Consider the following 15,126-nt stretch of genomic DNA (forward strand, 5'->3'; position numbering starts at 1 on the left):
GGGGTATTGTAAGTAGGATAATTAAATAGAATTTGATGTAAGATTTAAATGTGCCTAATGAATGGAATGGAATAAGCTAATGAATATGAATCAATTCTCCAGTAATAATAATAATAATAATAATAATAATAATAATAATAATAATAATAATAATAATAATAATAATAATAATAATAATAATATAATAATAATAATAATAGCAATAATAATAATAATAACAATAACAAAGATCCTGAGTACGTATTTTTGTTCCATTAAAGTGTCATGGTACATTCAATAACATATAACATTTTAAGATTTCTCTTCTTATTTTGTTTGAAATGCCTTTTTATTGTAGAGTAAGGGAGGGTATTGTCGGATACCATTTTGATGTTTAAAAATAAAGGTAATTGAAAAAAGTTAGAACTGGAATTACTTAGCATTATAATAACCTCTTGGGGTTCTTGCAGATTGTATATAAGTATTAGGTAATTTACATAATATGTATTTGCTGTATAACTTGCAAAGAGAAAACAGAAATAATATCATCACTGACAGAATGGGAAGCTAATGTCGGATACATTAGACATTATTATGTAAGAGGTATGATAATGCATTTAAAATAATATATTGCATATCAGAAACTATTACAATAGTGTTCTGTTTAGCCAACTGATATGCAAGCCTTTTAACATCATTTCTGGTTCATCCAAAATATTTTCTCTCCATCATTAACACATAGTCAACTAGCTTCTCTTCAAGTGAAGCTGGGAGTATTGGTTTTCGTCCAAGTTTCGATTTAACGGCTTTCGTGGGCTCAGAGTTGGACCGTACATAATCAAATAATGTTGATCGAGGTACATTGAATCTTTTGGAAGCAGCAAGATAGCCCATTCTTTTCTCCCATACTGCGACAATGGCATTTACCATATCTTCAGACTTCCATTTTCTTTAGACTGAATCTCTTTTTTCTTTTACTTTAGGCATTTAAAAATATCAGAAGAAGAAACAATTCGTTACTTCATAATATTCGATTAATTAGAAAATTAATTACTTACATTAATTAAAAATACCCATGTGTAAAAATGTAGTGGTTTGTTATAGAAAACATATAAAAGCGTTTAAGGCAGCTTTTATGTAGCGAGCAGCATTGAAAGACAGCCGACAATGCCCTCGGCTAGTATCCGACATTGCCCTCGGCTAGTATCCGACATTGGCCGACTCTTCACAAACAGTAAAACAAGCCAGCTGCATGAAACATGTTGTCGATAGCATTTCTGCAATTAGAGAATTAAGAAGCCTTATCTATGGTATATCAAACAGTGCATACCATGTTGTGTAAATATAAGAATAACTTTTAACGAATAAATTACATTACTTACCCTGAAAAAGTTTTTTTCAGAAACGTTGAAAACACGCTATTCACACACAGTGAAGCACTCAACAGTAATGGCTATTCATGCAGATGTTCGTCTACTTGTAGAGAACGTAATGCATTATTTTCACATCAGATTGCATCATTCGATGGAAAAGAAATATGTTATCCGAGATTATCCGACATTACCAGACCTATCCGACAATCCCCTCCCTTACTCTAATATATTGTGACTTGCAGATATCGGTCCTATACAGAATATCTTACTGCATAATTTCAATACACAAGCTGACTTATGTTAATAAAGGTCCACTAAGTATTTAGCAATTATCTAGGTAGTTAAAAAGATATTTTGAGGTAAGGAATTCTCATCAGCTTCTGCGTCGTTTTTATGATCTAAAGCTGTAAAAGTGTCTAAGTATCACAGCAATCTCACACCAAATTCCACTAGTTAAGGCAGCGGTGAGGTTTTTAACGATTATTTTTATGTGCAGTATGTTCTCTTCACTAGCTCTCCGAAGTAAGGCCATCAGCTTCATGGCACGGATATAAAAGCTAGCGTAATCTTTTTAGTTAGACACATTAAGACTAGAAAATACTTATCGATTTTCCTGAACGGAGATGGCTGAGTCGTACTTTGCTTATATATTTTTTATTGGGTTATTTTACGACGCTGCATCAACATCTAGGTTATTTAGCGTCTGAATGAAATGAAGGTGATAATGCCGGTGAAAATGAGTCCGGGGTCCAGCACCGAAAGTTACCCAGCATTTGCTCGTATTGGGTTGAGGGAAAACCCCGGAAAAAACCTCAACCAGGTAACTTGTCCCGACCGGGATTCGAACCCGGGCCACCTGGTTTCGCGGCCAGACGCGCTGACCGTTACTCCACTGGTGTGGACCTTTGCTTATATTAGACGTATGAAACACCGGTAAAACGGAGATATTTATGCACCATCACCAAAGAAATCATATGATATATGATTATTATTCCAGAATCTTTCCTATCATATATAAAAAAAAAACCTTGGGGAGCTTCTGTAAAGAACGCAAAGTTGTTCAAGCAGCACCCCACATTCCGAACAATGGTACACAGACTACTCAACATACCAATGAACTAACAGGATTACAGAGAAGAGCTAAACACAATCAAATACATAGCACAAGAAAACGGATACAACCCCAACATAATAGACTACATAATAAGAAAGACAAAACATAAGAATGCAACTCAAACACAAGAACACAAAAAATACATCACACTAACATACGAAAACAAAAACACACGTAAAATTGCAACCTCATTCAAGAAATTAAATTACAACATCGCATACAGAACAAATAACACTCTACAAAAACATCTCAACACACAAACAAACAAACAAATACAACCACACAGGCGTATACAAACTCAAATGTAACACCTGGAACAATTCCTACATAGGACAGACAGGCAGATCATTTCAAACACGTCACAAAAAACACATCACAGCCATAACAAAATAATTTCAATAGAAGACGTATTTTTGTGAAATTCTTCGGAACCAAGGTTCCGCTATCAATTTTTTCTGTTGATACATACCAAGTTACGCGTATATATTTTTTTTTGTTAAAACATAATATTATCTGCCAGCAATAAAACTAAATGTTTTCGGCAGCTGTTATTCGTATGTGGAATTTTTCTGCATTGAACTCGGTGGTTTAAATTTTGGGCAGCATTTCATTCTTGCGTTATCAAATAATAATAAGTAAATTAAAATTCCATTAGGCGTAATTGTAATAAATTATTTATTTTTAGTCCATTAATGTACTACCCCTTAAACGTTAATTAACGTGTGTTTCCTGCCTCCAATCACTCGTGTAAATCATACTTGATAATTTATTGATATTTTACTGAATCAACTCTATAAAAAAATATACGGTGAACGTATATTTAAATATAAAGTGAAAAATACAGTAGCCGTATCCCTGCTAGAATCTCTTATTAATGTTAATTTGTACTGGTAAGTGGCCAATAGAATATTTTATACAAATTTTGGAATTGGTGTAAAGACTTTGTATTGATCTCTGCAGCTGACGGATTATGCTTTATTCTTTTAAAATTTGCCACAATTTTCCCCGTTCACATTGTCATATGTCGCTTTATAATAAAGTAAATAAAAGAAATGCTAGCAAGTTAAATTTTCTTCTTCCCCCCCCCCAAAAGTTTATTGTAGTGAGAAAATAGTATTTATTGTACTTCTCCCTTTTCTGAATCAAAATTGATTTTTTTTTAGATTAATTCACTCTTTTATGCAATTTCTTCTTTAGGATGTTGCAGTATAATTTTGCTGCAGTTGATAATAATGATATACCTCGGTAATTATTGGAGACGTTTCTGGTCCCCTTTTTATGTAGACTTATGACTATTTCTGTTTCCGAATTCTCTAGTATCTGTTGCCTATGCCATACGGTATTGAATAGTTTTAGCATTGCTTCTTTTAAACGTATACCCTTATATTTAAATAATTCAACATTCAAATTATCTATACCTGGGCTTTTTCTATTCTTTGATTTTTACAATAATATTTCTAGATGTTCCATTGTTATATTTTCCTTAACTTCTAATAATTTGACAAATTTATCCTAGCCATCTCTTAGAATTTTTCTGTTTAATTTTCTGACAGAAGCGCTAAGTTATTATATTTAATATGTTGCAGTGGTTCTTGATTTGCTAAAGTAATTTATAACTTTTTTATTATGTTATATAAACAGCAACATTTTATGAAATTACTTAATACATTATAAACTAAAAAGAACATGTAACTTTTATCTCTGAATTACCAACGAAAATCATCTTTCATAATAGAGATGTCCATGTCCAAGGACATCCTTCTCTATAAATTTTACAAATTGAGATATTGGTATACCTGCATATGGATCATTATTCATATCTTACCGCACACGTCCTACAGTTTCAAAAGCCCGCACAAAACGCATTTGGAAATTGCAAAAAGAATCAAAATTCCCCTTGTCCAACACAGAATCAATCACGTTTGACTATAACAGTAGTCATCAATACAGGAACTAATGGAGTCTCGTTCAATAGCGGATTTTATGGAGAATGTGATACTTCCAAAAGTGCCCTTCTTCATTATTCACTTGCATTTGTCATGTTAGGTTTAAGTCTTCGTTCCACAGAGAATTAAACTTTTTTTCAGCATAATTTTGATGTTTTGCTGTTGCTAGCACTCAATAGGCAAAAGAATGACACTAAAATGATACTAAAATGAACTTCAACAATGTAGTTTTAAAGTATACACGTACTGTACAACTGAAACTCTCAAGAACGAATGTAGCATTTTAGGTCATAAAAGTGGAAGATTCAAGAAATATACCGTAACCATTTTCCAATTTGGGGAATGTGCTCAAGACAAACGTGGCGGCTGTCACAAATATGAGACAAATAAAATCGAAGTTAAAAGGTTTATCGAATCACTTCTATCTTTTGGAGTCATAACAAAGATCACGACAAGGATCATGATAAGAATCACTACAAGGACAATAGAAATGACCACGATAAGGATCACGACATGGACCACGACAAGCATTACGGTAAGAAATACGATCTAATACATGGACCACGACAAGCACTACGACAGGTATCGCGGTGAGGTCCACCACATTGACGACGAAAGGACAATGATAAGGACCACGAAAATGATCATGATAAGAAACACAAAGACAAAACAAAAAGGAGTACAACAGCTGGCACCACAGTAAAAATCACAACATGGGCCACAATAAAAGGCACAATAAGGATAACAAAAAGAACCACGATAAGGACCACGATTAGAACTATTAAAATACAAAAGAGTTCACGTTTTTCACTTAGTTCTAGCAGACAACGACGTAGGTAGTATTGTATTGTATTGTATTGTATTGTATTGACAGTCTGTACATATTACTGTATATAGTAGTAGTAATAATAATATTTATTATTATTATTATTATTATTATTATTATTATTATTATTATTATTATTATTATTATTATTATTATATTAGAATGTTTGATTAATATTGAAATATGTTTAAAAAAGAAGTGCATTATATTTTTCTATTTGTGTTTATTGGATTTATGTTACCTGATCAGTCATCATTCTATTTCTATTTATATCTATGATTTATCTTACCTAATTACTTTAATTTATCAATAATATTACTCTTCACCAAAGAGATCATGGTTATATGGAAAGCCAGTCATGTTATAAAATAAGTGAACATTGTGTTCTTCAGTTCAAGGTTCCACGTTTTATTGATTATTTTATCCACTTTCCGTAATAGTAAATAATTCTGTGTGTTATTTTTAAGTGTTTTAGGCAGCGCTTCATGAAGCCCGTTTCTTTCTATCTTCTTTTCTACTTAGCTGGAGCGTTTAACGTTTACCTCACATGTTAATTTATTAGCTGTTAGTATTATAAATTATTTTATAAATTTTATTTCGCCTGTCATATATAAAAACACTGAAGAGTAAAAAGGCCTTTCATATAAAATAACTCTGGAAATAGTTGTAATCACGCAAATGAAATTTGCAACCGCCATTTTTCAATGAAGAGAAGCACTTTTTTCTCGTCAATTGGCAAAGCGAAAGCGCTTTACTACAACGCTTTTAAACACGCTTGGTTTCACTTTCAAAGTACTTTCTAAAATCGACTTAATCTATCCAAATCTATCCGCCACAAATTTGTACTCGGTACTGTACTTGGTTCAACCGAGTAATGACGTCATAGTAACTGCTCCGAACCGAACCGCTCCCTCCCCAGCCCTATCTAATAAGAAACCAAATAAGTTGAATTGAAATAACTTCTTGTGTATGTGTGCTCCGGGTCTCCTATCTGCGACTTCGAATATTTCAGCGTTTCTTTCTTTTTTGGGAGGAGTGTACATATCACTTGGCGATATGTGTCAGTGGAAGGACAAATATTGTTCGTATACATCTGAAGTCTGATTAGTGTAATATGTTACTAGTCAGTGATGTATCCTATGGAGGGGAAAAGGAACTGGCCTCCCTACCGCATTATTTCCTGGCTGCTTAGTTGCCTCATGACTGGTGCCTTATTTGTGCCATTTATGATGTTCAAACAACCTTTCTTCGGACAGTTGAGTAAACAATAACAAACAACCCATACTAACTATATGACTTCTGAGGATTGCGCCTCTGAGCCAATGGTTTGAAGGCCGAAACAAGAACACAACGATGATCGCTAGCCAGCCGAGTTAGCCCTGTGGCAGCGCATCTGCATCCAGATTAATCGGCCCTGGTTCGATTCCCGGCGGAATCAGAGATTTTTATATAAAATTTCTATCTCGGAACTAGAAGAGGTGTTGGTGCACAACTTCTAATCACTAGATTGTGAAAAATATTTGTCTCGGATGCTATTGCATAATGAGAAAGCAACAGGGATGAATAAAATTAATACCTGTTGAATCTTTCATACACTACTTTTAACACTTGAATATAAATAAATGTTTTAATTGCAATCTTACTCCTGTTAATTGTGTAAGTATGTGCTGCTTACAGCTGTTTCGGTGCTTCTTCACACCATCCTCAGACCTACTAGATCTCGGCGTCATCTCGAACTTTGCTGCCTATCATGTGGGTGCGTTCGATTGTTGAAAACTGTTGAAATGTGGTGTCAACATAGAACAAACATACATACTCAACAATGAACACAACAAATATGCAGACAACATAATATACTGGCACAGATATGTAGACGACATACTCATACTATACAAAGGAAACAAACGACAAATATACAAACTACACCAATACATAAACAAAATACGCCCAAAACTCCAATACATAATGGAACTCGAAAACAATAAATCCATAAATGTCCTTGACATCACCATAACAAAAGTTGACAACAAACACACCTTCAAAATATACAGAAAACCAACCACCACCACCACACACATACACAACACATCTAACCACCCCACACAACACAAACATGCTGCATTCAGGACAATGGTACACAGATTACTCAACATACCCATGAGCTAACAACACTACAATGAAGAAGTGAACACAATCAAATACATAGCACAACACCATAAGGAAGACAAAACAAAAAGGCAACAAACACAAAACACACAAAACACAACACATACACAAGAACACAAGAAATACACCACACTAACATACGAAAACAAAAACACACACAAGATCTCATCCTCATTCAGAAAACCGAAATACAACATAGCTTACAGAACAGAAAACACACTACAAAGACGTCTCAACACACAACACAAACAAATAAGTACAACCACACAGGCGTACACAAACTCACATGCAATAGTTGCGACAGTTTCTACATTGGACAGACAGGCAGATCATTCCAAACTCGATACAAAGAACACAAAGAAATAACCAGAGGACACAATACATCAACATATGCCGAACACAAAACTAATGCTAACCACACATACAACAACATAAATACAGACATGGAAATCCTACACATACAACCAAAAAACCAAAACCTCAACACACTAGAACAATATGAAATATACAGACACACTAAAACACACCCTGATCAAATTCTCAACACAGAGATCAATTTCAGAACGCACACATTATTTGACACCAATTTCAATACTTTTCAACAATCGAACGCACCCACACAACAGGCAGCGAAGTTCGAGATGACGCCGAGATCTAGTAGGCTCTGAGGATGGTGTGAAGAAGCACCGAAACAGCTGTAAGCCGCACTTACTTACACAATTAACACGAGTAAGATCGCAATTCAAACAATTATTTAAAATTAATAGAATGCTTACGGCATATTTTCAGGAAAACTATTTGTAACGTTCGGATTTCTTCGAGTAGTGTAATCACTTAAAAATGGATACATTGTAGCTTCTAACGTGCTACATTCTGCTAGTCGCTCAGCTTCCATGAACAGGCCGGAGCTTCAAGGACGTTCATCATTTTTAACAACCGACCAGTGAATTGGCCATAAAGTAAATAACAGCTTTAGTAAAATCTAAAAAATTAACAACTAAAGTCTTCAAAATTGTGTGTAAGTTGAGTCACTGGAAATATATCTCAAGAAAACAAAGGAAATGTGTTTGAACTATGTTCCCATCTCTAGAGCTACTACGTATTAAGACAGACTTACGATCCTTCATGTAATTACTACAGCCGATGAAATTTAAATATGTCAGCTCACTTACCCGCTTGAAATGTAATCTAATGGCTACGGTTCTGTGTGACGTGAATGACCGATTCTATTCGATTTCCTGTAGCATCAACTAATAGTGAATGGAGTTTACTAAAATAAGATTGGAAAAAATTATGGTAAATTGAAAAAAATCCGTGACGACGTGGAAAATTGTGTGAAGACATCATGCTCATCCAGTTAGCGTCGGCCGTCACTGCGCAAAATCCACAGGAGATAATCTCACTGAACTTGTCTGGGAACGTCCTGCCATATCCTCCATTTAGTATGAATTTATCCCCGTGTGAATATAATTTGTTTTAGAGCTGAAGAAAAAGCTTAGAAAGCAAAACAACTTAACGGATGATCTAGTGACGGAAGAAATGCGAAAATGGCTCCAAAACTAATCACTATGCCTTCAGAGAGAATCCTCTGGCCGTTGGCAGACGTCTATATACATATATATATGACGAAGAAATTACGAACACTACGTAAACTGGTATAGTTGTATATTGTTTATATAGTTATTTTTGTGTATGTTAGTTTGGATAGTTTGAGTCCGTGTATAGTTGGTATAGTTCATGTATTTAGTTAGTATAATTTGTGTGTTCAATTGTATGGTTTTTGTGTGATTAGTTTAGACCAGTCATGTCAATTGATGCCCATAGGAGCAAGCGCGCGCTTTAGAGCTCAGGAGAGCCTGGGAGCTTTACAGCGGAAAGGAAAGAGACAGAAGAAAGAGGTAGTATATGCCGCTTGGTCGAGCTATATTCAGGGATGGCCAGCACTGATTCAATAGATAAAGGGAAGAGAACTTATTAAAACTGTATCCATGTTAATTTTTAGATTTGCCTGAGAAGTATAAGTGCATTATAAGAATGTAAGTTTTAATTTTAATGCTCATTTTTCACAAGTTTAGTTTTTTATTCAAAAGAAATATTTTCTCAACTTCTTTTATATAGAAGTGAAATTTTCAGATATAGGCCTATTTATTTAGTAGCCTTACAGAATGTTTTCGTAAATCTAATATACCGTAAATACGTATGACTGAAGATAGTGTATTGAACATTTTGAAAATATTCGCACGAAAATTATTTGTAAGGAAATGAATTAACAAAGCAACTACTGTTACATCACAAGCAAAATATACGTGTCCATGTGTTCTAAAACTGTCAGCTCTATAGATTCAGCACATTTCGAGAAAATAATTTAATATTCTGATGTAAGGAAGTTGCTAACCAATATGACCTTAAAAGCATAATGCAATAAGTGTTTTGTTATGGAATATTAGTTACACTTGAAACATATACAGCATTCAGGTAACTTTGCTTTGTACTGTAATATTGTTTTGATTAGTTTTTTTTATTACTTTTATAAGGCTAAAGGTACCATCAATATCAATTCCAACTTATCATGTCATACTCAATCTCTTTTTTTGGGATATCACTTTCTTTATGAATGATGTGTTTCATCCATTTAGTACAGTATAGTTGTACTACTACCGAATTTATGTGAATATTTCTTCTTAACTCTTTATTATGTTATTAACATTTAAAACACAACTGCAATATTAAGAAATTGGTATTAGTACTTTTGTTTTACAGGCAATATAGGCAATATTAAACAGAAAGAAGCCATATAAACATAACGACATAAAATTTCACGTTCCGTTTGAAGTTTGTGCACCACTGTTTTCTTAATCCATCAGGCTGCTTATTCCCCCTAGCATACCTAGCGCTTGAAGCCCGCGCACGACGTCAAGGTCAGAAAAATGAGCTTGCTTTGATATCACTCGTTTAGACAGTTTGTGTGTTTAGTCTGTATAATTTAAGAGTGGAATTTGTATAGATTTTTGTGTGTTTAGTTTGTGTGTGACTGGATATGTGTTCAGTTTGTATAACTTTTTTATGTGTTTAGTGTGGATAGTTATGTGTTCAGATAATAATTTATGTGTTTAGTTTGCATAATTTTTTTTGTGAGTATTCAGTTTGCATAATTTATGTGTTTAGTGTGTATAGTTTTTCGTGTTTAGTTGGTATAGTTTGTTCATGTGTTTAGATTGTAAGTGTATAGTGTAAGCTCTCTTGGACCGGCTCCCCAAGTGTAGTAGACCTTCAGCTCACCCTACACTCTCCTGTAGGAGGCCGTTGCTGTTATGGGATTTCAGGCTTTTCGTATTTCGTATACTAGTATGTCGTTTGGGAATATTTAAAAATTGTCAGAGTTTGAATTTTTTTATGTGTGATGTAGAGGAGAGTAAAGAAATTTGGCTCACTTAAGAAAATGTTATTAGGTCTATAAGCTTTAAGACTTAAAATCGTGAAATTTGTAATAAAACTTTCTCCACATATTAATTCCAATTATTATGGTTTTTTGAGACACTAGGCCAGTGGTCGTCAGCATTCGCTGAAATGGATAACGGGTAAGTAGTGTATCGCAATATGCACCGTCGTGCAGATGGGAGAGGGAGGAAGCATAACCATCAGCAGCCACAGTTGCACGTCAATGCAATGTCTCATCCGCGGGTAAGAGTGTCTAGCACTAGCCCAAGGTGAAGTATACTGATGACTGCTGCACTAGGCCTAATTTATGTCACTAAATTATATTTGATATAGGCCTAATAATAATAATAATAATAATAATAATAATAATAATAATAATAATAATAATAATAATAATAATAATAATAATAATAATAATAAATTAATAATAATAATAATAATAATAATAATAATAATAATAAACCCACGTTTAGGATGCATGTAATTTTTTCCCCTTTTATATACAGATTTTGTCACAAGCTTTACTTACTTACTTACAAATGGCTTTTAAGGAACCCGAAGGTTCATTGCCGCCCTCACATAAGCCCGCCAGCGGTCCCTATCCTGTGCAAGATTAATCCAGTCTCTATCATCATACCCCACCTCCCTCAAATAGATTTTAATATTATCCTCCCATCTACGTCTCGGCCTCCCTAAAGGTCTTTTTCCTTCCGGTCTCCCAACTAACACTCTATATGCATTTCTGGATTCGCCCATACGTGCTACATGCCCTGCCCATCTCAAACTTCTGGATTTTAAGTTCCTAATTATGTCAGGTGAAGAATACAATGCGTACAGTTCTGCGTTGTGTAACTTTCTCCATTCTCCTGTAACTTCATCCCGCTTAGCCCCAAATATTTTCCTAAGCACCTTATTCTCAAATACCCTTAACCTAAGTTCCTCTCTCAGAATGAGAGTCCAAGTTTCACAACCATATAGAAGAACCGGTAATATAACTGTTTTATAAATTCTAACTTTCAGATTTTTGGATGATAAGAGCTTCTCAACCGAATAATAACTCGCATTTCCCATATTTATTCTGCGTTTAATTTTCTCCCGAGTGTCATTTATATTTGTTACTGTTGCTCCAAGATATTTGAATTTTTCCACCTCTTCAAAGGATAAATCTGCAATTTTTATATTTCCATTTCGTACAATATTCTGGTCACGAGACATAATCATATACTTTGTCTTTTCGGGATTTACTTCCAAACCGATCGCTTTACTTGCTTCAAGTAAAATTTCCGTGTTTTCCCTAATCGTTTGTGGATTTTCTCCTAACATATTCACGTCATCCGCATAGACAAGAAGCTGATGTAACCCGTTCAATTCCAAACCCTGCCTGTTCCCTGAACTTTCCTAATGGCATATTCTAGAGCGAAGTTAAAAAGTAAAGGTGATAGTGCATCTCCCTGCTTTAGCCCGCAGTGAATTGGAAAAGCATCAGATAGAAACTGACCTATACGGACTCTGCTGTATGTTTCACTGAGACACATTTTAATTAATCGAACTAGCTTCTTGGGAATACCAAATTCAATAAGAATATCATATAATACTTCCCTCTTAACCGAGTAGCTTTACAAGTCACAAACTTTACTGAAATAATTAAGTATGCATGCAAAATATCTGTAGTACTTACCATGGAGATGTTTGAGAAGCAGACGCCCTTGCCAGAACAGTCCTGTCCTTCACCGCAGTTGTCCGACTTCACCACAACTCGCAGTCTCACACACTCCGTACCCCAGCGGGCTGAAACAACTGAAATGAAAGATGTTGTCGATATAAAACTTCCAGTAGTACACAATTAGTATGATGTACCGAAGTACATACGGAGTTTCAGTGCAGTAGTTCTGCATTTCCTTTTGGCGAAGAATCGGTAGAACGGAGAAAAATTCTCTCCGAAACCGGGACTCGAACTCAGGTTTCCAGCACTTGCACGTAAAGCTGGAGTCTTGGTGCCGGAGAGAATTGTTTTTCGTTCTACCGATTCTTCACTTCTAGTAGGCCTAATAATTTCCTTCGTTTCAAAAGTTTCCATATTAGCATTAAAATTCCATTTCCTACGTCGAGAAATCTGGATGGGCTTTAGTAGGATAAGAATAACAACAACCCACGAAATCTCTGAACAACCCCTTCACCTGGCTTGTTATGAACAAGGAAGTTGAAGGTCATTGCCACCTACATTATTTTTAAATTCGTAAGAAAAAATACAGATGATATACCGTTTAATTTTTGTGTTTAATCTATGTCAGAAAGCGTAGAATGTACACTGCTGATTTCACGATAATAATAAATTCTAAAATTTAAAATAAATTCTATAACCTAATTTTAATGAAACTAGTAGCTTGTGCAGCAAATGCTGCAAACTAAGTTCATTAGACGTTAAAATAAAAAATTTTCAGATTTATTTTAAGTGAAGAATACCAGACATTTTGAAAGTTATTTGCTTCCATAATATTGAAACATACTTCCTCTGAATGGTTTTTTTATGCCAAATACTTTTTTCTTGAACTTATCCACCTTCAGTTTTCGAGTTTCAACGCAAAAACGCAAGTTACAATGTTAGGACGATCAGTGGGTTTTTCATGTTAGAGTAAAGCAATAGCTATATCAGGTCATTGTGGATTGTAGCTGAAAGTTAAAAATAGACAGGTTTGCTATGCTTTCGAAAAATAGACACAGCATCATGGTATAGCCGCTGCATGTAGAGCTTGAAATGTAGAGGGTAAAATCATTTTATCCTTCTGAGAGATCTTGCTGAAATGATCCGAAGACTACAAAATTTTGTAGGCCTCTTATTTTATCAGTAAATAATACCTTTTGGTCTTTCCTTAGGAACTGTAATTTTTGCGCTCTTTCAAGCTGATACTGAAGAGAATGACGCATATAAATATCTACACCACACCGCCATTAAGTATATGAAGAAGTCCCAACCCCACTTGATTAATAACTATAAAAATATTTGATTTTTAATAACAACATTATCATTTTACGTACGTTTTATAGCCGTCAATCAGTAAATAATAGAAATGAAGATCTAATTTAAGATATTCTCTACATCTACTGTACTTATATAACCCCAAACATTTCACTTTAATACGTATAATTAATGAAAAATAGTCACATTATGGCATTAACTATAATAATATTTCATTTCTAATGGTAATAATGTCATCAAACCACCTCAAGTTTTGTAAATTTTAATATCCAATACACAGCTGTACTCAGAAAATTACAAACCGCAGAATCAGACCTGTAAATTATTTCAGTAAGTCTTGAAGTTTTTAATAACCAATTGAATTTGAACTCTAAATATGTCAGCAATCCTGCAGGTCATGGCCTTCGTGTAATAGCCTATTGTTCATTGTAGTGTGTGTTTTGTTTCATTCTGAAACGCAATTAATTCTCAAAACTGACGAAAGACGGATTTTGGAAAATAGGAAAATTATGTAGGAAAACTAACGCTTCACTGAGAGTTACTATTTTTCTGAAAATCCTTGGATGCCAAGCTTCAAAATGACGGGTAATTCATTAAAATCCGTTCAGCCGTTTTCCCGTAATTTCCATTACCAGTTAAAATTATATATATAGATGTTGAGAAAACACAGACAATAAGAAACGTTTATTTCAAACTAAATTGAGAAGTTTATGACATATTTCTATTCTCTCATTTCAATTGAATATTCTAGAGAACGTAAATAATAATGATGCTTATGTTACATTATAAAACAAAATTTTAAAACATTTAAAACTCTGAAGAAAGAATAAAAATACTCGTATGATATATTTACTTTCGCCAGGTTTTCCTGACTTTGATTAATTATTTCTTTCCCTTCGTTCAGTTTTCAAAGTACTTACCATCTTCAACCTTTATGCGCTACACCTACACCTACAGTTTACAGGCTTTACCAATATGAAGAACAGAGTAAATGCAAGGATTGGGATACATAATTTGAGTACACTCTTTTAGTCGTTGGTCGGACCTTCATATTTGAAGCACTCTTCGTTCTAGACTTTTCCAGTCTTCTCAGTGATCTGGACCATACTGCTGTTATTGTTGACAGTAATAGGGATTTCTGTTCCGTTGCACACAGTCTTAGTCTTGTTGAGGTTCATAGTCAGACCGACGTCTTTACTTTACAGACTTTAGGTTATTTAGTATCTTCTTTAACACCTCAGCCGTTTTTTAAAACAGTGTGATATCGCCAGCAAATCTTAGGTTTCTTAAACTCGTTGTATTTATCT

The 15,126-nt window shown here is 34.3% G+C and overlaps 1 protein-coding gene across 4 annotated transcripts in view; it reads right to left on the minus strand.

The window, feature by feature from the left end:
• Positions 1-15,126, minus strand: part of wry (weary) — a 1,511,805-nt gene that overhangs the window by 419,466 nt on the left and 1,077,213 nt on the right. For all 4 annotated transcript variants that reach the window (XM_069848455.1, XM_069848453.1, XM_069848454.1 and 1 more), the window contains one exon: positions 12,521-12,639. In XM_069848455.1, the coding sequence (XP_069704556.1) occupies positions 12,521-12,639 (119 nt within the window). The remainder of the gene's footprint in view (positions 1-12,520; positions 12,640-15,126) is intronic.

This window comes from Periplaneta americana, chromosome 15, assembly GCF_040183065.1.
Source record: "Periplaneta americana isolate PAMFEO1 chromosome 15, P.americana_PAMFEO1_priV1, whole genome shotgun sequence".
Lineage (NCBI taxonomy): Eukaryota > Metazoa > Arthropoda > Insecta > Blattodea > Blattidae > Periplaneta > Periplaneta americana.